Genomic DNA, 27,060 nt, shown 5'->3' on the forward strand with positions numbered 1-27,060 from the left:
AACACCAACACCACACTGGCAAGCACGTTAGCATTCCTTAATCACAATTACTTTGAATTATTGCCATCTCATAACCATTTTTTCATCATACATCCTAGGAATCCTTGACCCTTGTGGAGTTCTTTGTCTTTTTTTTTTTTTTAAACCAAGTGAGGCAATGATGAAGCAGAGTAAAACTTAAAAAGTTTCCTTCAACCTTTTTGAAGTTATGTTTTAGCAACATGAAAGAATTTCCCTTCTTTTCAATATTTCATTTCTTCCTAGTGAATTCAGCTATGGATAATCTTTTTAAATAACTCTGTAGGCCTCCTTACAGCTAAAGTAGGTACTGATGCTTTTCACTGTAAGGTCTGTTATCTATAAAGTCTTGTGTATTTTCAAGAGGAAGGGATCCAAAATGTCTATGTAGAAAAATAAATAACATTTTCTTTCCTTACTGAGTGGAAACAGTATTCTTTTAATTTGGACATTCCACTGAAAACAGTGGGTTTTGGTTACTGAAACAAATGTTTCCTTTAAGAATGTTTACTGAATTGAAAACATTTTTACTAAGAAATGTGAGCTTTATTTAGTTATCTGTAGTTACTGTGAGATCAAAGTAAAGGGAACCTAATTCTCAAAGCATCCTCCTCAAACCTCAGCTTTTTTACCTTGGGAAACTGACGTCATAAAAACATTTTCCGTATCCTACAATGAGGCCTTTTTCTGAAGAAACTGCCCAAGGTATTCATACATTTAATACAAATAAATGTAAATGCTTTAAAAACAAATAAATATAAGACTGTCCTGAGAAATGTGAAGTATTCCTGTTTAACGAGGAAATAAACTTTGGGGAGACTCATAATTTGTGAATGAAGGGAGGAAGAGAGACTGATACAACAGAAGAAAGCAGCAGCTCAAAATTAGGAACAAAAACAGAAACATATATTACCGTGATTCTCAAACATGGAAGAAATCTAAATTTATAGTTCTTCTACGGAAAGAAAATCACCAAATTCATTTTTTATGCAAACAACCTGAAAAAATGGGAACCGACACCAATTTCTTGGATGGAGAGATATTATTATGAAGTCAATTCTTTCTAAATTAATCTATGTATTTAATGTAATGGATATTTGGGAGATGGGGTTTTGGGGAAACTTATTTAAAATTCAATTAGAAAAAATAAATATATAAATTTAATCAAGAATAATCTGATAAAAAGACTAATAAAAAATCTAAACCCATTGCCGTCCAGTCGATTCCAACTCATAGTAACCCTGTAGGGCAGAGTAGAACTGCCCCATGCGGTTTCTAACCAAGGCTGTAAGCTTTACGGAAACAGACTGCTACATCTTTCTCCCTGCCACATCCTTCTACCCTAGAGCAGCTGGTAGGCTTGATCTGCCGACATTTCAATTAGCAGCTGAGCACTCAACTGCTGTGCAACCAGGCCTCCTAATAAAGACTAGTAGCAGAGAGACTCTCACACAGAAGATAGCCAACAGATATTTTTGGTTAAGTGGTTATTTTAAAATAATTCATAATATAATTATAAATGGTCAGAACTGATAAAATTTCCATTCAATATTGTTATATATTTAAAAAAAAAAACAAATTTTATAGCTTCCTGATAGGAATTCCATGTGTTTGATATGCAATTACTAAACTCCTCACCTTCCATTGTCTTTCAAGCTGAATCTAACCTCGAATGATACTGGCGTTCTACATGGAGAAGTACTCTTATAAGAATGAACCAGTGTGACATATCAGTGTGTATTATTCGCACCTAGTTCAAACCCAGAACTAGGCGATATTTTGGCAAATATGAAAAAGTCATTCAACAATAACACCAACAGTCTTCACTTTTGGCTATCAAAGCTAGTAATGGTTCCAACTGTGGATATATATTGTGTGTGTATATATATGTTGGAAACCCTGGTGGTGTAGTCGTTAAGTGTTACAGCTGCTAACCAAGGGGTTGGCCGTTCGAATCCGCCAGGCACTCCTTGGAAACTCTATGAGGCAGTTCTACTCTGTTCTATAGGGTCGCTATGAGTCAGAATCGACTCTATGGCACTGGGTATATATGTATATATACACACACACACACCAGTGCTGGGCATATAACCATTAACTGGTTGCATTACGTTAAGCTAAAGCACTGTCATAAGAATAATATTTTATGTTCAACCCCAAACCAAGAATTTCAAACCTATATTCTAAAGGTAAAAGTCTTTGTTACATTACTTTCGGGGTCAAAAGTGTATTGCATAAAATTCCCTTGTAAATATAAACTTGCAAAAGAAAAAACTGAGAAAAAAAAGAAGCATGAAAATGAACAAGAAAATGAAAAGCTTATTGAATTTTTATATAAACAACAGGGCATAACAACAAGATTTCCAAATTAAAGCCACATGTGTAGAGAGAGATGTGACAAGTACCTGGTTGAAAACAAGATTAAAATAATAATATGAGACATTTATAGAATGGAAAGGAGAGGTGTTAGAAAATGTAATGAAATCTGAAATTTCCATCTCTTATGTCAAGGGAAAAACCATATCATATTCTGGCCCCAACCCTAACCAATAATATAAAAGCCAAAGGTAAGTCTTAAAGAGAAGAAAGACCAGACTGAGAAGAAAAATAATCGTTTGAATAGATCATATTATTATTTTTTTCCTAAAGGAATAATAGTGATAAAGATTAATTTTAAGTTAAGAAGTTTTTTTTAATGTAAAAATTAATCAAGACCTGTCTGTCCTCCTGATTCAAAACATGCATTATTATGAGCAAAGAAAACAAAGTGACAAAAGCAGCTCGGGATTTCTGTCTTACTTGATCCAATTAGTAGTAAAGACAAAGACACATCAATGAATCTAATTTTTGGAATTCATATGGTCACATATGAATTAAGTCAAAATTGCTAAGAAGAGCAATCATATTTCGATTAACTGTATCTGCTTTGAAATGAGGAAGAAAATTTCTTTAAAAACATATGAACATGTTACTCCAATTTAGCAGCCTTCTTTTCTCTATTAGCAAATGGGAACCTAGAAAAATACGAGGCTTTCCTAATATCATATTTTATAGCTACTAGAAAAGTCAATGTCTTAGCATGACATTGGCTGAAAGTTTTAAGTGAAAAATGCAACTACCCATTGGGAGGACAGTGGGGAATTACAAGAAAATAAAGCTAAAAGCACAACACTAGGCCTTCTGGGAGTGAAGTCTCCAGGCACCTACCGTCTCCATCTTCACTCTCTCAGTTGCGTGGTCCATTGACTCTGCTTCTCTGCTTACCTGCTCCCCGGGGATCCACCTCTGATCTACTCAGTTTCTGTGTCCCAAGAAAGTTATTCTAACTTTTCAATGTTTTGGGGATTCTCCTGGGTCCAAAAGCATGTATTTATAAAACAAATTTGTTAATGCAATACCTTATGTATCTGGACTCTACTCACAAGCTATCTGAATAAAAGTTATTAGTTATTATTATTATTATGAATAATTTTTTCAAATAAACATATCAATAACGATTACAATAATAGTATTAATCAAGTGCACTGTTACCAAGTCATTGTTCTAGAAACTTGACATCTCATTTCACGTCATTTTTGCAAAATCTGGGGAGGTAAGTATCATTACATCCATTCTACAGATAAGGAACTGAGAAACAGAGGCTCATCTGGCTATTGATGACAATTTTAAAAATTGTTTTTGAGACCCTCAGAACAAAATGCATGAAGAAAGATTGACTATTTTCAGCATTTAAACATGGTTTAGAGTCAATATAAAAAAAGAATGTTTTTGATGTAAAAATTAGGTAAATAATTTGGTCTTCCTAAAAAAGAATAATAAACATATGGAAAACATTATGAAGAAAAGCACATTATCAAAAAGGATACTTAAGTTTAAGAGGAAAAAAAAAGGCACATATTTCTTCAGAAGAAGGCTAGATATTGCCTGTTCTGTTTTGTCTCTATGATACCAATTAACATGTGACTGTTATTTGTGATACTGGATCTCATTTGTTTTATTTTGCTCTTACCCAATTATGGAGCCCTGGGGACACAGTGGCTAAGAACTTGGCTGCTAACCAAAAGGTCAGCAGTTCGAATCCAGCAGCTGCTCCTAAGAAGCCCTATGGGGCAGTTCTGCTCTGTCCTATAGGGTCGCTATGAGTGGGAATCCACTCAGCCACAACAGGCTTACAGGCTTACCCAAGCATAAAAACTCAAATCATTTCAGTGGACAAAAACAGAGAGCAATTATTGAGCATCACGTAGATTAAATAATTTGTTAACTGATGTTTTAGTTAAGAGCTTGGGAATATGCAGGAGAATGAAGCTCAATTTTCACATAAAAAATTAAGACAAGTATATTGAGCCATGAAAATTTGTTCCATTACTAATATCCTGTACACTTTTGTCACTTCATTTTCATTCTCTTTCGATTCTGAGTGGTTCTAAACACCCTACACTTAAATCTGTATTCTCAGATTAGTTTCTTTACTGTCAATAAACCAAAACCCATTGCTGTCAAGTTGATTCCGACTTATAGCAACCCTGTAGGACAGAGCAGAACTGCCCCATAGGGTTTCCAAGGAGTGCCAGGCGCATTTGAACTGCCAACCTTTTGGTTAGCAGCCGTAGCTCTTAACCACTATGCCACCAGGGTTTTCAATAATCACTGATAACTACTGTCAATAATAACTGATAACTATGAATTTTTGCCTCCCATACAATCATCTCTAGTCCTATCAGTCATATATTTAAGTAATAATAACAATAAAAAAATACAATAAAACCTGGGAGCCCAAGATCTTTCCACTACATGATTGGTATGTGCTTTTCAGACTGAGGGGGGAAGTTCCATTTATAACTCTCATTTGTTTCCTACCATTGTGGCCAAGTTTCCACTTATTACATGTCTCCTTGCCTTAATATTAACTTCCAGTTTGGAGCACTGTAAACTGTTTCCCCACCCCAAAATTAAAGGAAATGATATCCACTCCACATCCACCATCAATTTTTATTAGAAGGCACTTCAAAGGTTTCATTTTAAATAATGAAGTATGACCACGGCTTCCTGAAGCCAGGGTTAACCATGTTTATAATGAAGCTGTATTTTCTATGATTTCCTTTCTATTTAAACACAGTCAGCTTTTTTCCAAGACACTTTTTCTCCTCCTTTACAATTAAACCTGGTTGAGTTGTCGCTGGGAGGAGGTGAGGAGGATGAGAAGAGGGCTCTGGAGGGCTCACTCTTACTCAGGGCTTCAGTTCATGCACCTCACCAGTGAGTTCTTGCAAAGACATTCCACCTACCACACTCAGCTACCTTTATAAACATAAAAGTGCTACAACATTTAAAGATTTTCACAGCGGCGCACCATTTCAAGAGTGCAGTAGGGTATATTTCTTTCTTATGTTGACAATGTCTTACAGACTCTATGAAGTCCATGACAGTGCATGGCAGAGAAGATAAAAAGCTCTACGACTTAATATTTTTAGCTTCCTTAAGCAAATCCATGTTTTTTGACCATTTCTGCAATTGTTCATTTATATTAGCCTCTCTGGCTTTGCGTCCTGTTGTTTATTATACAAGCCTCTTGTCCACCTATTTACACTAAACCCATAAACCTGTTGCTGTCGAGTCAATTCTGACTCATAGCGACCCTACAGGACAGAGCAGAACTGCCCCATAGAGTTTCCAAGGAGTGCCTGGTGGATTCGAACTGCCAACTTTTTGGTTAGTAGCTGTAGCTCTTAACTACTACGCCACCAGGGTTTCCCTATTTACACTGTGGCTATAAATTTGGCTCTGGGGAAGTACAGCACAAAGCTGGAAAGTATACTACTGCAATCCCAGACTCCTTGCCTCCCTCTGTCCCTTGCCTCCATACACGCACAGAACTTGTGCACATAGAAAACAGGATTATAGTAGATGCTTATAGACAGATTTCCTACTACTTGCCATAGAAGCTGTGAAGAGTAGAATATCTATTCCTCCCCAACATGCACACATGCATGCATGCATGCATGTGTGCACATGCACACACACACACCAAATAGTTTTCAGTGGCTTGGGTTGAAGATGTGTTCCTTCAGAAAAGATTTGTATTCTTCCCCATCACCTAATGGTCGTATCATTTGGAAAAAAATATATCTGCATGGCCTTTCAAATTCTGAAGGCAATGTGAATTTGGGCCCTGAACCCACATAAGGATCAACAAAAGGTTATGAATACAGGACGCTGCCTTTCTTCTCGACCCATAGCCAAGACTGTGCCAAATGAATATGCTGGGCATCTCCATTTGTGGGGTGAATGTTTTGGTGGTTCACCCTCTCACTGAAGGTGTGGTCTTTTGGGGTCCTAGCTTTATCCAGGTTCTCATCCATACTCCGCACCTTACTTGGACCCAAAGTTGTTGCTTATTCCCATTTACAGTTGTGATGTGATGGGAAAATACCCTGATATCAGTCCTCATCTTTCTGAAGTAGAAACTGTACACTCCCTAATTCAGGACATTTTCTAAACTTTATTTTCTCCTCTCAATACATTATTCTTCCCTCAGTTCCTATGACATGATCCTCCCTTCTCCCAAAGCCTTTTGCCAAAATGCTGTTTCATCTGCTTGAAACATTTTCCACACACCCGCCTCACACGTACAGCAATTGTGGTTAGTTCCTTCTCATTCTTCACATCTGATTTTAAATACTGCCTCCTTAGACAGGCCTTCCTTAACCATTAAAATCACACTGGGGCATCAGCAATGTTTGCACATGGACATTTTCAAAAGGCAACAGAGACCTGAAGCAGAAGTTTGAGTGCCTACATTGTATACTATAGGTCATCTCACAGAGAACTAAATTAACGAGCATTCATTATATATATACACTATGCTAATAAAATATATTTCTCAAAGTGTCACCATATATAAAGTATATTCTCACAGGAAAGAGAGAGAGAACACACTAGCCATTTAGGAACTTGCTTGAGAAAACTTAATAAATTACAGTTGCAGCTGAACACAGGCTCCTGAAGTGCTGCCTAGTTCTCTTATTGTTTTAGAGACTAGGATACTTAGGGAAGGAAAACTGTAAAAATTCCCACGCCCAAAAGACCACGGGGTAACATTTTCTCTTCTTTCCAATTCAATACAACATTCCTTGCCTGCTTCCAGAGGATAAGTAAGGATTTGTGCACATATATTACAAAGTCAAAATAAGCCCCTGTGGGGCTTGATGTTCACATTGTTTTTTAACTTCTGCCAAGCAACTGTACACTTTAGGACTGTGACATTGAGCTTTACATATTGATTTTCAGTCTCACCAAAGAGCTTTCGTATAGTCTTATCTTTAGTTGTCAAAATCTTGGGTTCAAAGAACACATAATTAATATAGTTTTGGCTGAGTTTAAGAAACTGACATTAATTAAAAATAATACTCTTAAAATGCTACTGACCTCTATTCTTTTAAATAAATACATATAAAATAACTGAGTTGTCGTTAGGATTTAATAAATAATTATTGGCCTGCCAACTTTCTAAATCTCTTAATTCTGATCACCTAATGGAATATTCTTGATAAGAAACAGAGGTTATGTTACAAGTAAGCTTCCCAACATCAGGAAAACATCCTAAACAAAAGATTCTATATTTTAGCACTGTATCTTCTCATCACGGAGCACCAAATTACCAAAAGGGGCATTAGTTACATGATTACAACAGGAGTCTACACTATTTTGTGCTTTGCACTCCTCAAAATGCCATCATATTTCAGTCTATTTAGTTTTGTGGCTGAAAACATACGGAAGTTGAAACAAGTAAACATAGCTTTGATGGTATTAATACTTTAAAATGAACAAACTGACAGATTTTTCATATCAAATAAACAGTAATAAAAGACCTTGTTGCCCTAACGAACATGTGCATGTTACAAATATTTCCTGAGTGCCTGTCATATGGCAGGTACTGTTTAAGCATCATGTTTATAACACTTAATAAATATTATCTCCTTAAAGCTTTCAACAATGTTATATTAAAAATAAGGACACACACAAAGAATAGGAAATACCTGAAGGGCTGTAAGGATATTTGCTAAGGCTTGTCCGTATGTGTCATGACAGTGAACAGCAAGAGCACCTGGTGGGATTTCTTTCATGACATTTTCCAGCATTCTCTTCATGCTTCCTGGAGTTCCCACTCCAATTGTGTCTCCCAAAGAGATCTCATAACAGCCCATGCTATATAACCTCTTAGACACCTGTGGAGAGAGGTGGAGTGCTAGTAAAACAATGGGAATGAACGGGCACAAGCTCTGTCATTCCTGAACAAACATCACGTAGAGGTAAAAATGACAACTAAGATCAGTTACATAAAGCTTCAATACGTGGGAAATATGTATTTTAGTTTTTAATCCTTTTCTTTCCACATCATATCCTAAGGATTATATAAAACTTTCAACGACATTACTGTGGTTATCTTTTCTCAATATTTGAGAGCCATATATTCCTATAACTCTCTATATGCTCAATGATAAAATTCTAAACTACAATTTTAATTGCAGGAAGCTTACTTTTCTCAACATTTTAATCCAGTAGAAGCATAATAGATTTACTTGAGAAACAGTATTTTGTGGGGCATTAGCTTAGGGGTCAAGATATATCAATCAGTTTTCAATCCTGTCACTAGGTAGATTTGCAATTAATTGGTGGAGTCACTGAATATTCTTGGTCTAATTTTTCTGGCTCATAGATGGATGCAGTTGTGCCAGATAAATTTTAAGGTCCTTTAAAGTTGAGTGATTAATATTACTTTCAAAGAGTCATGTGAATTTGTGTGAAGGCAGCATGATATTCTGACAAAGACATGGTTCTGGAATCAGATAAATCCAGATTTTAATCTTATTTCCTGCCCATGCTAGTCATGTGATACTGGGCAGAAGATTAATCTCTTTAAGTCTCAGTCCCTAATATGTAAAATATGGCCAACACAACACTGTCTTTTAGCATATTTTCTAAGCCTTAATTTTCTCATCTAAAAAACTAGGGAAATAATTTTGATGTTAATAATGACATGTGTTTGTTGTGAAAATGAAATAGGAATGTATAAAACTCACTTTAAACAATGCTTGGTATAAGGTCACTCGGTTATTCATTCATTCAACATATATTTCTTCAGTCCCTATTTTATGCCAGGCACTGGGCTGGGTGAAGGGATATAATGGGGGAACAAACAGAGACATAGTTCATGTTGTCACCAAGCCTAGAGTTAAATGGGGACAGACCTTAGTCAACCCACTGAGGGTAAAAATACGAATTTTTAAAGAAAGGGATAAGATTCTAAGAGCATATAACAAAGGAAATCTATCTAGTTCTGTCATGCCGGAAAGGCCTAAGTGACACCTTAAGGTAAAGTAGGCATTAACCTGTTGAAGAAAGTGTAAAAGAAAGATATAAGAAAAGTATTCCAGGTGGAACGCCAAATGCAAAAAGTAGTGTGTTCCTGGAAGCTAAAATATAAAATGCAAAGAACGTCCATGAAGTAAAAAAGTCATCAAATGAAAAAAATAGTGTGATGAGAAAGCAAATAAATAAATAAAATAAATACAAGGGTGTCAGGAAAGAGGAAATGATCACCAGCCCCAAATTCTGCTGAGAGTTCAAATAAGATAAGGACTGAACACGATCTTGTATTCCTTGACACAAATGGTTAAGTTGTGACTTTATAAAAATGGATTTCAGAGGAGTGAATGGCCTCGAAGTCATCTTGGAGTGTGATGAGATGGTGGCACATGAGAAAATGGAAACTTACTGTAGACAGTTCTTTTACGAAGTTTAGGTGGAAGAAGATGGAGATAGATAACTGATCGAATGCTGAATTAAGGAATAAATGTTTTAGACTAAAGAGATATGAGCATGTCCAAGTGTCAAAAGCATGGATTCTGTTGAAAGGGAGTAGAAAATGAGAGGAAAGTATAGAGGCTTGAACAGAGTGAACAAAGTTTAAAATAGTCATTTCAGCAAGTAGGAATGTGAGTTGACCACAAAATGTAGTAGGATAGCACAGAAGGTCCATGATGATCATGAGCTTGTAATGCTTACAATTTCCCTGCCACATGACTCTCTTCAGCAACACCTCATACATCCTGGTGGAGGAATGGAGAGTCTGAGTATGTGTGTGGTTCATCTAAAGATGGCATGAGGCACAAGAAATGCAAGGGGTTTGTTGTGTAGGAAGAGGTGGGTCCAGGTTTTGTGCAGTCTGATGTTTCACAATTTTGGACATGTCTTATAAGAAAAGAATAAGTAATTGTGAATAGAAATGAATGACAGAAACTTGGACAGGCCCCGTGCAAGGGAAGGACTATAAAATTTAACCTTCATTATTTCATAGTATATCTGCCTCCATGGGTAAGAGTCTTGCTTAAATAATATGCCATGGGATAGCTCTCATTTAAAAATTCTGCAGTAAATTTCAAAAGAGGAATGGCTTCAGGAAAACTGAAGTTTATCTTGCTTGAATTTTTATTTTCTGATAATGCCATCTTACCTGCTTTAGTACCACCAGTGTCATGAAAATTAAACTATCTTCATGAAAATTAAAAACCTTTGCAACATGTGCATATTAATATACTTCAAATATTTCTGAGATACTCTAATCTCAAAGATACAGTATTTTGTATTCAGTAGCATCAATTACCACATTTTTATGCAAAAAACACACTTTCTACTTTTGTTTGCCAATTGCTCCCTCCCCCCCAAGATATTTTTGTAAGTGCACTATGCTAATTCTTTATACAGCAACGTGTAAAACAATTGGCATAGCAGTGCTTCTGAAAATACCTTGAGAGAAGAGGGAGCAGCTGGCAAACAAACGTAGAATTTGCGCATGATTTGTGTAAAAAATACGGTAATAAACAAGAACAGGAAGTAGAAAATAGAATTTCTATAAGCAGGATCTTGGCAACTATAATCCATTGCTATAAAATTTCTCCAGAAAAACAGAACCTTGAAGCACAGCAGTATCATACATAGGATCTCAAAGGAACAAAAACACTAAAGCGAGTATATTCTGGTATAAGCATGGAAGTACGCAAGAGAAAAACAGAGGTGTTTTACCTAGGCAGCCAAAGTAAAGTTTAACTGTGTGTACACAAGCTGTTCCAAAGTCTGATGGGTAGCGGAAAGGGCACTCACTATGTTCTATTCACATTAAAAAATAAATAAAGAAAGAAAAGCAAAACCGGATGTTTTCAATTTCTTCAATTTGGAGCACCCAAATAGTAAGACTCAGCTGTTATTTAACTTAGGCCTGCAATAACCTATGTAGAGCTCTTTAAAATGAAACTATTAAGTTCTCAAACACGTCTTCGGGGATAGTCTCCCATAGCATGGTTCACCTTAGTCTTTGTTGAGTTGACACAACAAATGGTAAGGAAACCAGCCCACTTTAAAAAAAAATACAAGTCATTTTACCATCAGCCAGAAAAGAACAGAGATGCATCTTACTTCTGTCACTTTTTGCGGTGTGATGTTTCCTTCATAGGGACAGCCCAGGGCACAAGACACATACCTAAATTTAAAATAATAGATCCATATAAATATGCATCTAGTGTATAAGTCATTTCTTAATTTCCATTTTTCTAAATGAAGAAATAGCCTAAAGAGCATCAAGAAAATTCACTTTGCACTATTTGTTCATTATTATTTCATCTTCAGACAAGCCAAAACAATTTTCAATTGAACTCATATTTTTCTCTCTCAAATAATTACAATTTGATATACAATTTGATGGAAGATAGGAATAAAATAACACGTGTTTATATTGAGGTTGTTTATATTATACCCATGGCTGTTGAGCTGATTCTGACCCACAGTGACCCTACAGGGCAGAGCAGAACTATCCTGTATGGTTTCCAAGGAGTGGCTGGTGGTTTCAGACTGCCGACCTTTTGGTTAACAGGCACTTAACCACTGTGCCACCAGGGCCCAGCATAGCAACATAGTAATATTTGAAATGGAGAATACCAGTAAAATATATAGTTTATTTAACTAACTACATGCATGCAACAGTTAAGTATCCAGGTCTTTAGAATCATATAGGCAGTATGTAGATAACTAACTGAATTTCTCTCTTTACTCCCATCTGGATGTTTTGGCCGCATTTAGACACCGTCATTAATCACCGCAAAAACTCCTAGAACTGGCCACAACCTCAGAGTTCACCTTGTGTCTCTCTCATGGGTATATCTAAATCATTCCAAACACAGAAGTGTCTAGTGTGTGTTTAAAGGGCTCCAAATAAAGATATTCTGTAAGCTTCTTCGGTAATTTGCTCTAATATAAAAAGTCAAACCTTTTCTGCAAGGACAATGATCCATTACCATCTTAAATTATTAAGCTTTAAGAAAAACCTGTTTTAGCTATTTTCAGCTCAACACCAATTCAATTTTAGTAAACTTTCCTCAGAGATTTTGCAATGCTTGCATTAAAATAATGCATCATGTCTCTGATGTTGTCAGGAATGAGGCAACCCACATGAGGGAGCAGGGAGTGGTGGGGAATAAGGCCAGAGGCTAGTTCTTTGGGCCAGAAAACAAAAGACTTTAGATATCAAGGCCCTTGAATGCCATGCCAAGGAGTTTGGACTCTGAGGCCACATTTAATTTTTTTTTTGTGGGGGGGGAGTGGGACTCAAAATTATTAGATAAGGTAGTGACAAGAACAGATTTGATTTCCAGAAATATAACTCTCTGGACTCTGGAAATGGTTGCCAGAGGAAAGATAAGGCAAAAAGAAGAGACAAGATAATACCATATTTCCTTGATTCTAAGATGCTATTGATTTGGAAATATACTACGAATTTCATAACAGATTTTAGGGTAAAATTTAAATACATACTCAATGATTCAATATATATTCATTGATTCTAAGCTGTAACCTAATTTCAGAGGTATTAAATGGGAATAAGAGTTATAATTTGGAATTAAAATAAATTAAGGAATTCTATAATTCAGGCAATCAGTTATGAGGGCAGGGATGCAGGGGAAGAGAAAGGAAAACAAATTCAAGAAATATTTGACAATTATGCTGCACAGAAAACCCATATCTACTTCTTTCTCAAATACTATAATTTAAATTTATTTTGTGGTTCATCTTACAATGGCATCTGTCTTTAGGATAATCTGTCCAAATTCAATCCAGAGATGTGAGAAAGAAATGTCCATGTGCTAATGTGACACATGAGAAAGGACAGAAAAGGGAAAGTATTTTCAATACAGATAAAATAGGGTATATGTGTCATGACCCCAAAGAATCTAGATGTGAATGAATAGAAAATTCCAGCCATCCATTCACATTTCCCCTCTAAACATGGAAAACAAAAACCAACAAAGCCAATCAAAACAAGCAAAGGAACCTCTTGTGCATTCTCAACGTCTTACTCGGTGAGAACTACCCCCTTTTTTATAAGGTTTACTCTCTATGCTTGCATTTTCATTTAATCAAATTTACCCTCTAGTGACCCGTAGCCTCCCTGATCTTTACACTGTTTTGAATTTATCTTCATATTTTCTTCTACAGGCTTGTCAGTGGCCACCTGTTTGGACTATTCACACAAGGAGTTACTTTCTCTAAGACTAATGTGATGTTTCTCGAATATGGTTTCCTAACTATATTTTAAGACTGTAAAGGGCAGGTTGGCAAACTAAGCCTCATAGGCCAAATCTGGCCCATCGTCTGCTTTTGTAAATAAAGTTTTATTGGAATACAGCCAAGCCCATTTGCTTACACATTATCTGTGGCTTCAGCACCATAACCAGAGGTAGATTAACCAGTAAGCAATGTGTACACATGCTTACAGTAAGCACATGGGTTTACTTGTGTTTACTTACTAATCTGCAGTGCATAATTTCACATGGGTTTCACTACATCTTTAAAATTGTGTACTGCAGATTAGTAAGCAAGCACAAGTAAGCTTGTCCATACCTGCATACCTTGTTTATTGGATAATCCATCCCTGACCACAACAGAGTTGAGTAGTGTGACAGAGATCATATGGCCTACAAAACCTACAATATCTACTATCTGACCCTTTACAGAAGTTTGCTGACCCCCGCTCTAAAGTGAAAATCCTTTTCCTAAGTGTGAAAAGGCACCCATGATCATCAGAAAGAGCTCCACCCTCTGCTTTGACAAGCGGCTAAGGTCGGTTTCTGAACTTCTGCTGTTCTCTAGCAATCTATCACAGTGGTTCTCAACCTTCGCTGCCCAGCATCACCCAGGGAGCTTAAAAAAAAAATCCAGATGCTGAGGACGCACCCCAGACCAATTAAATTAAGAAGTTATGGAGTTCAACTACCAATATTTTAAAATATTTTTTAAAGTTCCATCATGATGCCAAGGTTGCAAATGGTGCAACTCTTAGCAACACTGTCTTACTTGGATTGCTGTATTGACTCCCTGTGTAAAAGGTGACATTATACACACAGGCCTGATAATATTGAACCTCATGAGTCTACTAACTGCTATTCAACAACATTTTTATTCATCTTATATGGCCTGATTTTGGTTAAATTTTTCACAGACCGGTTCCAAGTTATCATTAATGTGCTTAATCCTCTAGCCCCAATCTCTCAATTTCTTCTTACATCCCACTCACACTTTACTTCTGGTTCAAAGTCCTTTTTACTAAACTACATCCTTTAGTAGTTCTTCCAGCAAGGGCCAATTTTGCAAACTATTTTGTTAGGAAATGGTTTTATTTCATGATCATTCTTGAATGATAGTTTGGCTAGGTATAGAATGTTAGGTTGTTATTTTTTCTCAGCATTTTGAACATATTTCACTGTCTTCTGACCCTAGTTGTTGCTGATGAAAATATTGCTGTCAGTCAAATTATGGTCTTTCTCTAGTTGTTTTCAGGAGCATCTGTTTGTATCTAAGACTCTGCATTTTACCATGAGGCATCTCAAGACTCAAGACTCATAGGTCAATCTTTAACATTCATGCATTTCTTCATTTCTTGAAAATTCTTGAGGTATCAGGTCTTCAAATGTATTTCTCACATCTACTTTCTCTGAGTTTTCCTTCTGGAAATCCCACTAGGAATTCTCTCTTAATCTTGCTTTCAAATATTCTATTACTCTCTCTCTGAGTTTCATTCTTGTAATTTCTCAAATCCAACTTTCTTCCTTCAACTGTATGTAATCTGCTGTTCAATACATTGTTTCATTAATTTTAATGAATATACTTTTATGTCTTTAAATATTTGTTTCTTTCTTCATTCATTCTTTTTTCATGAAGACCCATTGTTTTACTATGTTCTTTTGCCTCTATGAACATTTTAAGTGATTATTTTGCAATCTCTATTTAAGATTGTTCTATTGTCTTCTGCTAAAGTTGTATTTTGCTTTTTTTTTTTTTTTTTTGCTGTTTTTCTCTTGGGGTACTTTGTTTTCAAATGTAGTTTATAATTTATATTATGCATTCTTTTTCATGGTGGTTTTAGTTTCTGTAGGAGTTCTACAAGAGTCCTGAATTATTTAAATGCCTCTATAGAGGTGATTTGATTGCCTTTTGTCCTTGCCCTAGGGATTTTACCAGTGCTTTAACAAATTTCTACCTTAATTTCTCCTTTTGAGTTTGCACAATACCCATGTGTCATAAATCCACAACCCATAACTATGCTTGGCACAGGTCCAGTGACTCTGTATTGGCAGGAAGGCATTCCAGACTCCAGGAAATACTCTGTTCCAAACCCATGCCTTAGAAGATCATGTATGTTTTCCCACATGGACATTAAAATCCCATTTCCAAGCCTCCAGGGATTACATCTGAGTTAGAAAACCCCATGAGCCATTGTGGCATTACCTTGTATGTGTACCTCTTTTTCTTTTACAACACCTGAAGGTTTTCCTTTCTTTTGTGAGCTTAGCTGTATGTTTTTAAATTGTTATGTTTATGTGTTTGTAACAGGCAGCCAGGTCTCCCACAGTCCCTCTTCGTGCACATTACAAATTGATTGCTTGACACATTCACATGGTATTTTAAGCTCAGTATGTCCAAAAAGGCGCGCATCATTTTTCCTCTTGCACAAACTTGTTTCCCCCGTGTTTGCCGTTTTTTTATGATATAGTCATTCTCAGAGTCAGTCCAGATAAAACACCTGAAGGTCGAGAGCCAAGTCAGCAACCAAAGTTGGCTGATTCTTTAGTCTCTGTGGCACGCACCTTCTGCCAATGCCAGCCCAAGTGTATAGAGGAGACCCTGAATACTCTCTCCAGGACAGATGCCTTCTAACTGCTCTCTGCACCTCTAGTCTCACATGGGTCAATTTTACTCTAACATCTGATGTCAAAATAATCTTCCTAGAGCTTTGATTTGATTATACCCTTTTCCACTTTGAAAATCCTTCATGGCTTGCCATCGTCTGAGGAATGCACTTGGTTTTCAAGTACTGTAAATTGTGAAACTTCAGTCTAACTTTCTACCACTCTTCTACTGGCCAGTTACCATCAAGTCAGCACCAACTCATGGTGTCAGAGCAGATTTGTGCTCCATATGGTTTTCAGTGGCTGGTTTTTCAGAAGCATATCACCAGGCCTTTCTTGCAAGGTACCTCTGGGCAGCCTCAAACTGCTAACCTTTCTTAGCAGCCAAGCATTTTCACTACTTACATCACCCAGGGGCTTCTCTCTTCTACTGCACAGCCTCAAAGACCCTATATTCTAATCAAAGTGAACTTCTTTCTTTTACCCAAACATCTCTTGAGATTTCTCTTCACTGTGACTTTGCTCTTTGTAGATTCTCTGTCCTACCTAAAAAGGCAATTATTCCTGATTATGTTTCCACATAATGACTTCATTTTATTGATGCTTTCTCTATAAGATTTCTCCAAATCATCCCAGAAGAATTTAATATAGTACTATTTTAAACTTGAATAGTGTTTTTTTTTTTTAATGTTTATCTGTATCTCTTTTAATGTACTTACCCTTTTTGAAAACATAATAATTTCTGTGCCTATTTTATTTTCCTTGTCTGCTAGAAAGTCTTTGAAGTTATGGCTGCTTTTTCATTTTCACATACCACGTAGTATCACAAGGTATTGCATTATATAAAACAAGTAATTATTATTTCTTGAATGAATAAATTCATTATAATACGATTTTTACCTTCTGAACAATTTTCTATGAAATTCCTAATCTTTACAATAATGTACAGCTAGAGTCAAACTATTTATGTTCTAACTCCTGTAGCCAGAAATGATAGCATATATTTGGGAAATCAGAGCTTGGGATTCATTTTTTAAATATTATTTATAATGAAAAGGTAATGAAGGAATTACCAACAATATCATAGCTAATCTTGTTAAAATCAACAAAAAGGACCATGTTACAACAAATCCTATAGATAGATACCAGAAATGTTTTATTTTTATCTGTGCTTCTTGATTTATCAGTCTTGTGCAAAACAGGCTCAAAGACAAAACTGACACGTTCAAGTCATTAACAATCTTACTTAGTAGAAGAGAATCATAAAAAACACCTAACACACAAAAGCCTACCTTCCCACAATTATCCCATGTTTCTCAATCTCCCACAAAATAAAACAGAAAAGGCAAATACAAGCCATGCATGAATGTTACTAACCCTTGGAGCGGATAGTTAACTATTGCTTATTCTCAGAAGAGAAAAAGAATGCCAGGAATAATGAAATGATGTGTAATGTCTCAATTAAAGGTAATGACAAAATTTAAATATAGGAGCTTATTTGATGTACTCATGCAAGATATAAGCAATACAAGCACTCTTATTAATAAGCTAATCAAAAATAATTTTTGAGTTACCAAAATACATTTATCACTGTCGATGACATGAGAAATAAGCACTGTTTTTTGATCTCAAGGAGTAATTCTGCTCAGATTCTCCTTTTGATCTAGAATGCTTAGCTGCCTTTTTGCCTCATAAACCTAATATTAGATTACCAAGTACTAAAAATATCTCCTCTGTAAATTGTGAGCTATATACAAATATGTGCAAAGTTTAGAAAATAATTTTTGTGTAATAGAGATATACCTTGATTTACATACTAGCATTATTCCAAAGGCTATATGTACATGTGGAGTGGTAGAAAAATAAATTTAGTATGAAACATATTAAGAAAAACAGTCAGATAAAAAAAGTTTCAAATCCTTTTTACAAAGCAAAATAAAAAACTTCATCCCAGTTTATCCTTTATGTACATGAAATCTATGCTGTGTAGGTTTGTCTAAAGTATACCTTGTCACCAAGATGTCACCTAATCAATCTGCTTGCTTACTGATGAAATTAAATATTAAGCCTTGTATTCAGGTTAGAGTACATTAGAGCTTTGTTTGAAAGGAAATTTCATAACCTTCTTCAGCAGTCCAACTTTGGAGAAGGTGGTGCTTAAAAATGCTAGACATTTGCCTAAATTACTGTCATCTGTACAATGAGCACATTTTACAAATGACAAACCTGAGGTTTAGGTAAACTAAAAAGTTATACAACACAACTAAATTTCTGAACCAGGCTAAAAACTAAATCTGTCTTACAACTTCAAGACCGTGTACTTTCTACTATATCAGATTGGATCTTTACAATTAGATGAGTTGCTTTATGTACATCTCAGATTCTAACTGCAAACTCAGGTCCAAGAAAATAAGTCAAGCTAAATATAGAGACTGGTTACAGATTGGTTTTTAATTTATCTTTACCTACATCTAAGTTCTGTTCACCCCTTTTGAAACATGCTGTTATGGATTGAATTGAAATCCTGACCCCTGTATCTGTAAATATGATCCTATTTGGAAATAGTTTTTTGGTTATGTTAATTAGGCTATACCAATACAGGGTGGGCTCTAAATCTAATCACTTCTGAGTTTTAAAATGAGCAGAATGAACACAAAAACACACAACAGGGAAGACAGATGCCATGTGAGGATTGTCCATAAGCCAAGAAGCCCCAAGGAACCAAGGAACACCAGGGGCTACCACAAGGAAGGATTTAACAAGACTGGAATCTGATTTGGACTCAGCCTCCAGAGCTATGAGAAAATAAATTTCTGTTCTTATGGTATTTGGTTACAACAGCACTAAGTAACTAAGACACATGATACATTTTTCTTCTCTATTTGTATTTCCACTCTTTTTGATCAACTGTCTTATTTGTACCTTTATGCTTTTGCTTCTTAAAATGATGCATCCTTGAGCTAATTTTCAATTAACTGGACTTAGTCCCACCCATAGCAATCTAGGAAGGGAATTATTACCACCCGTATTTGGAAACTTTCCATAAAGGCAATCCAGATTGGGCCCAGCATAGAAGACCCCCCTATAGCACCAAGTAGACCCAACTCAATTTCTGAATCAGCTCCCAGAGCTCTGGCCCAGATACCTCAGATAATGTTTAAGGTTCAGCTTATGCTCAGTTATCATGTTTGGTCTTCAGAAGAGATTTGTGAAATGTTCTTTCTTTTTAAATAGCATAATTGTATAAAGAATATTTTTCTTTTATTCACCTAATTAAATCAATATAGCTCAAGAGACCTTTCTTCATGGTTGCATATTTCCTGGCTTTTGACCATCTCTCTAGATAAACCAAAACAAAACAAACAAAAAATCCATTGCCATCAAGTCGATTCTGACTTATAACGACACTACAGGACAGAGTAGAACTGCCCCATAGAGTTTCCAAGGAGTGGCTGGTGGATTCGAACTGCCGATCTTTTGGTTAGCAGCCAAATTCCTAACCACTGCACAACTGGGGTCCTTCTCTCTAAAAAGCCACACTCAAATTTTTAATGACCCCCTTAAATTTTAGAGACCTGAAACTTACATCACCGGGCAGTTTGCTCTCCTATGTTCATTGAGCAGATATCTCACTACTCCATGGTTCCCATACATTATATTTCATTGTATAAGTTTCATTAGCATACCTCTTTTTAAAAAATTAACACAAATCAAAGCATCAATATTAAATTCTTCTAATCTTGCCGTTTGTGATCTGGCTGTAACCATATTTTTTTGCTCAAGTATAAAAATGGCGTGGTGGCATTAGAAGTCTTCTAACTTCACAAGAGAGAAAGAGAATCACCATGAACTTCAGGCCAAGGCTGATTCCTATGGGGGAGAAATCAGACATACCTCCTCTCTCCAAACGTTTTACCAATTCTGACACCAGCCGTCCCTCCTGCAGCACTCTCTATTTTCTGCTGGGCTTGGTAATTTGTTGCAATGGCCACACAGAACTCACAGATCATATTCACATTTATGGGGTTTATTAGGGAAGTAACAGGCTAAATTCAGGATCAGGAATGACTCAGGATACAATTCTTTGATCAGAACAGCCTCTTCTCAGCCATTCCTACAGGCAAGCCTCCTTCTGGCCCTCAGCCTCTCGGCCCCTCCGCCTGGCCTCTGCCCTGCTCAGGCAAGTGTTACAAAGCTTTTAGCTCCACCAAGAAGTGCCCATGGGCATCCCACTCTGACAGTAAGCCTCTTGCTGAAGGCACTCAGCTCTCTTGCTCTGTGGGTTGGCATGCCCACTGTAGCCAACTTGCTCTGTGGGCCAGGAAGCCCACTGCTCTGTTTCACACCAGTCTCCTGGTTTTGTTTCTGCTGTTTATCTGCTGCTGCTGCTCACTATCTTGTGCTGTCTCTCTCTCTCTCTATATATATATCTTGAGTATAGGAGGTTCTCAGCACAGAAACCTCGGGTCTTAAGGACACATTCCACTCCCATCTCTTCTTTTTGGTGGTAGGGAGGTCCCCTCTATGCTCTGGGGTTGGCCCTTTTTTAAACCTAGAGGGGTGGCAAAACTAACCAATCCCCTCATTAGGATTCCTTATACCTTATTTGCATGATCCCACCCCCACAAGGGTGCTGTGCACATTATTTGCATTAGTAGGAAGCTGGCCACTCCCCTTGGTGGGCCATAAGCACCTTATTTGTATAGTCCCACCAAGTTAAAAGGCCATGATAAGAAAGGTCATATAAAAATTATGTATCACACCAAACCAACCCACTCAAAATGTCCAGCTTCCAGTTAACTCATCTGTAGGGTGGATGGTTGCCTCCGAAGTGAGAAACTCAGGTCACTAAGCACATGAGATAATTGGTGAATAGAGGATTCTAGAGATCAGTGAATTTGGGAAACCCAGCATAATATGGCCCTTCTCTAGCCCTAGTTCAAAGAAGTCCTACATTTAGAGGATCTACTTAAACCCCCAAAAATCTATAGGATGTCTGAAAACATTTTGAATGTGAACTCTCCCATCTCAACACTATTTTTTTTTATTTTAATGTAATACCACTGAACATATTGAGTAACACTTTGGGAAAATCGGGTAGATATTTTTTAAGGCAAAACTCAGAGCTCGTCTCATCTCAATCCCTAAGTTTTTTCTTGAATGCATTTTTGATTCAGTGTTGAAGTAATTTATGAATGTCCAACACTAAGTATTCTATTAAGTCATCATGAAAAAAATTAAATAAGATTAAGCATAAGTTTATACACTGCTTCAGTATTTCTGAACTTTATTCAGAGTGCTTTCCCTGTATATTCCTTATGCTCTGATTTCATTGTTGTTGTTGTTGTTAGGTGCCATCGAGTCAGTTCTGACTCATAGTGACCCTATGCACAACAGAATGAAACACTGCCCGGTCCTGCGCCATCCTTACAATCGTTGTTATGCTTGAGCTCATTGTTGTAGCCACTGTGTCAATCCACCTCGTTGAGGGTCTTCCTCTTTTCTGCTGACCTTGTACTCTGCCAAGCATGATGTTCTTCTCCAGGGACTCATCCCTCCTGACAACATGTCCAAAGTATGTAAGATGCAGTCTCGCCATCCTTGCCTCTGAGGAGCATTCTGGCCGCACTTCTTCCAAGACAGATTTGTTCGTTCTTTTGGCAGTCCATGTATATTCAATATTCTTCGCCAACACCACAATTCAAAGGCATCAACTCTTCTTCGGTCTTCCTTATTCATTGTCCAGCTTTCACATGCATATGATGTGATTGAAAATACCATGGGTTGGGTCAGGCGCACCTTAGTCTTCAGGGTGACATCTTTGTTCTGCAACACTTTGAAGAGGTCCTTTGCAGCAGATTTCCCCAATGCAATTCGTCTTTTGATTTCTTGACTGCTGCTTCCGTGGCTGTTGATTGTGGATCCAAGTAAAATGAAATCCTTGACAACTTCAATCTTTTCTCCGTTTATCATGATGTTGCTCATTGGTCCAGTTGCTCATTGGTCTGATTTCATATGAGTAGTGTATTTAAATAAAATGAATTCATAAGTACTTTTTGTAAATTCATGGTTATTTATATTTTCAGTTGAAAATTACAGAAAGCGTTTTACTTCATCGATCAAAAACTTCTAATATCCATTCCATTTCTTAGTATGCACAGATCTTTTTTCATACTTACTTCTTGAATTCATCTTTTGTTACATACTTGTTTTACTCTAGCATTGTTTAAAATATGAATTATAAGTATGTTAAAAAATTTTTTAATTGTTTTAAGTGTCTATATGTACTAAGAACATGTACCTTTCAACCAAAAGCTGTGTTGAACTCATTTCCTACCTTAGGAACACCATTAAACTTATTGCAATTACTTATATAAATTAAAGTAACACTTCTTGCCCAGATATGGCAGGATATAGCTGGAAAAAAAAAAATTCATCCTAAAACAGCCTTGTTACTAATTTCACGTGAAACAACAAAACATATTCTTTCCACGAAAGTTCCAAGTGAAGGCTATTTAGATGACTGCAGAAACACAGCTTACACATATTAACTGTTGCTGGATATGTGTTATTCTGGCACGTGGTGTTGCTGAAATAATATGTAAGGCTTAAAAAAAGTATGAACCCTCAAATATACCATATGTATGGAAAGAAAATAACTTTAACACATGTCCCATTTTTAGAGTATTATGTACCATATTTTGGTAAATGATGGCTTGAATTGCTTTTCCAAGCCAATACACATGCCTTAGTTTAACAATACAAGTTGGAAAGGAACTTAAGTACGAAGCTGCCCACTTATAAGAAGATGGTGCCATATATGCAAATAGGTTCTGTTGGGGCAGATCATCGGTAGAAATTATTTGATACACCCATCATGAGAAACACTGCCTGCCAGTCACTGTGTATTAAAAATTGAAGCTCTAAATAAAAACCAAAAAACCAAACCCACTGCTGTTGAGTCGATTCCGACTCATAACGGCCCTATAGGACAGAGTAGAACTGCCCCACAGAGTTTCCAAGGAGAACCTGGTAGATTCGAACTGCCGACCTTTTGGTTAGCAGCCATAGCACTTAACCTCTATGCCACCAGGGTTTCCGTTCTAAATAAGGAAGTTCATTATCTCACTTAATAAGACTGGTACTCCCATCAGGGTTAGGACCAGAACCCATAATGACATTTTACATTAGAGAAGGAAGGATAGGAGACACAAAGTCAGTGCAACATGACCTAGACAGGCTGGCTAATTCAGCAAGCAGGTTGGAAGTTTTTGAATAAATACATTGAGTTATAAATCATGTCTCCATGTGAAAATCACCTCTCAAGTGAAAGATGACCATTTGAGAGGAAGAAGGTCCCCTTACTTCATGGTATTTACAATGATTGCCATGTTAAAGGCTGCAAATGATATAGTTAGAAAACCAGTCAAACAAAAATAATTAAGCACAGGAAGAAATTTTCTAGCATTGAGGGCTTTAACCAAAGAAATCATTCACTATCATGTGATACAATCTCTTTTGGAAGCCTTAAAACCAGATTGGATTTTCATTGGTTTTGGATAAGAAGAAAGTAGGTGATGAGGGTGATAGTAAATGAACAAACAGGCACTCTAATTTTTTTTGGCTCTATGATTCTGACTTCTAGTGTTTCCTAAATATAAAGAAATATTAATCAAACTTTACAAAGAAGTTACAACAAAACTAAAACAGAATGATATCCTACAATAGTCTTTCTGTTCCTAAAGTCACCTATGATTGACTTAGTTTAATTACTAATTTGTCTTTTACTCTTTGTTCTAGTTATTTTGCATCTTTACTTTTTTTTTCTGGCAATTTTAGAAGAAATTAAGGGGCTTTGGCTCACAATTAGATATTTTTGCATTTCATACTTTTTCTTGTAAAAAATGGATGAGTAATTTTGTTTGACTCCTTGGAAAAATATTAAAATCACACTACTTTCAACTTTCAGTGTACTCAGACTATCAGGAGGTTAATTCTGAGCCAAAGTATCGTAGGCCTAAAGGCATAAACCCTAAGACATAATTATGCAAAAGAACATTTCATGGTTTATTCATGGTTCATACCTGCTGACCCTGCAAATTTATAATATCTATTTCTAAGTCCCTCACATGTCTGCCAGTTTGTCGTACTGTGGGGGCTTGCATGTTGCTGTGATGTTGGAAGCTATGCCACTGGTATCCAGATACCAGCAGGGTCAGCCACGGAGGACAGGTTTTAGCTGAGCTTCCAGATTAAGACAGACTAGGAAGAAGAACCTGGCAGTCTACTTGTGAAAAGAATTAGCCAGTGAAAACCTTATGAGTAGCAGCAGAACATTGTCTGATATGGTGCTGGAAGATGAGCATCTCAGGTTGGAAGGCACTGAAAAGACAATTGGGGAAGAGCTGCCTCCTCAAAGTAGAGATGGCCTTAACGACGTGGATGGAGTCAAGCTTTTGGAACCTTCGTTGGCTGATGTGGCACAACCCAAAATGGGAAGAAACAGCTGCGAACTTCCATTAATAATCAGAACCTGGAATTTAGGAAGTATGAATCTAGGAAAAATTGGAAATCATCAAAAATGAAATGAAACTTATAAACATCTATATCCTAGGCATTAGAGAGCTGAAATGGACTGGTATTAGCCACTTTGAATCAGACAATCATACGGTCTACTATGCCAGGAATGACAACTTGAAGAGGAATGGCATTGCATTCATCATCAAAAAGGACATTTCAAGATCTATCCAAGATTATAACACTGTCAGTGATAGGATAATACCCATACGTCTACAAAGAAGACCAGTTGATATGACTATTATTCACATTTTCGCACCAACCGCTAAGGCCAAAGATGAAGAAATTGAAGATTTTTACCAACTTCTGCAGTCTGAAATTGATATAACATGCAATCAGGATGCATTGATAATTACTGGTGATTGGAATGCAAAAGTTGGAAACAAAGAAAGACTGGTAGTTGGTAAATACAAACTTGGTGATAGAAATGATACTGGAGATTGCATGATAGAATTTTGCAAGACCAGTGATTTCTTCACTGCAAATACCTTTTTTCAACAACATAAATGGCAACTATACACATAGGCCTTGCCAGGTGGAATACACAGGAATCAAATCAGCTACATTTGTGGAAAGAGACAATGAAAAGGCTCAATAACATCAGTCAAAACAAGGCCAGGGACCAACTGGGGAACAGACCATCAATTACTCATATGCAAGTTCAAGACAAAACTAAAGAAAATTAGAACAAGTCCATAAGAGCCAAAGTATGACTTTGAGTACATCCAACCTGAATTTAGAGATAATCTCAAGAACAGATTTGATGCGTTGAACGCTAATGACCAAAGACCAGACGAATTGTGCAATGACATCAAGGATATCATACATGAAGAAAGCAAAAGGTCATTAAAAAGACAGGAAAGAAAAGATTAAAATGGATGTCAACAGAGACTCTGAAACTTGCTCTTGAATGTCAAGTAGTTAAAGCAAAAGGAAGAAATGATGAAGTAAAAGAACTGAAGATTTCAAAGTGCATCTCGAGAAGACAAAATATTATAATGACATGTTGCAAAGACCTGGAGATAGAAAACCAAAAGGGAAGAACATGCTCAGCATTTCTCAAATGGAAAAAACTGAAGAAAAAATTCAAGCCACAAGTTGCAATAGTGAAGGATTCTGTGGCGGAACTATTAAAAGATACAGGAAGCATCAAAAGAAGATGGAAGGAATACACAGTCATTACACCAAAAAGAATTGGCCGACATTCAACCATTTCAAGAGGTAGTGTATGATCAGGGTCCAATAGTACTGAAGGAGGATGTCCAAGCTGCACTGAAGGCATTGGTGCAAAACAAGGTTCCAGGAATTGACGGAATGTCAACTGAGGTGTTTCAACAAACAGATGCAGCACTAGAAGCTCTCACTCCTCTATGCCAAGAAATTTGGAAGACAGCTACCTGGCAAAACTACTGGAAGAGATCCATATTTATGCCTATGCCCAAGAAAGGTGATCCAACCAAATGTGGAAATTATTGAAAAATATCGGAGGCGGGGCCAAGATGGCTGACTAGGTAGACACTACCTCGGATCCCTCTTGCAACAAAGACTTGGAAAAACAAGTGAATCGATCACATACATGACAATCTACGAACCATGACCAAAAAACACAGATTTAAAGAGTTGACCTGAGTGACAGAGACTGAGAACGAACAATCACAGGGAAGCAGCGACAGTTTTCAGAGCCTGGAGCCAGGGTCCCAGTCAGGAAACCTTGGCACCGGGCTTTGAACTGGGCGCAGGGGAGATGAGCACGGCATCCTGAGACCGCGCAATCACGGGGTGCAGCCCTAACCCCCGAACTGACCTCGGGAGAAGCCCAGCCAGCGCACGCAGGCAGCGCAGCGACACGGCTGACAGGAGGAGAAGTCACGGGGAGGCAGCGACTGGTTTTGGAGCTGGGAGTGCAGCGTCCCAGCAAGGGAACCTTGGAGCTGGGCCTTGGACTGGGAGCAGAGGAACTAACCTCGGCTTCTGAGACAGCGCAAGCACGGGACGCGGGCCTGACCCTCGGGGGCAAACTCTACCCAGCCAGTGCGCACAGTTGACGACGCGCGCCTCAGGAATCTCAGATAAAACAGTCATCACAACCAAGATATGTAACTTTGTCTATATTCCGGGGTGCTACTCTCTCCTATTTATCTGAACCCTTCCCTCCCCTTCCCAGGCGGCTTCATTAACATTGGAATTTCCTGAGCCAGAAAGTAAACTGCTCTGCGTTTTTTCTTTC

At 37.1% G+C, this 27,060-nt stretch overlaps 1 protein-coding gene across 2 annotated transcripts in view; it reads right to left on the reverse strand.

The window, feature by feature from the left end:
• The window catches only part of HMGCLL1 (3-hydroxymethyl-3-methylglutaryl-CoA lyase like 1), a 217,262-nt gene that overhangs the window by 57,446 nt on the left and 132,756 nt on the right, over window positions 1-27,060 (reverse strand). For both annotated transcript variants that reach the window (XM_049894612.1, XM_049894620.1), the window contains 2 exons: window positions 11,494-11,557; window positions 8,058-8,246 (listed from right to left, as the gene is read on the reverse strand). In XM_049894612.1, coding sequence (XP_049750569.1) covers window positions 8,058-8,246; window positions 11,494-11,557 — 253 coding nt within the window. The remainder of the gene's footprint in view (window positions 1-8,057; window positions 8,247-11,493; window positions 11,558-27,060) is intronic.

Source organism: Elephas maximus, chromosome 1 (assembly GCF_024166365.1).
Source record: "Elephas maximus indicus isolate mEleMax1 chromosome 1, mEleMax1 primary haplotype, whole genome shotgun sequence".
Taxonomy (NCBI): domain Eukaryota; kingdom Metazoa; phylum Chordata; class Mammalia; order Proboscidea; family Elephantidae; genus Elephas; species Elephas maximus.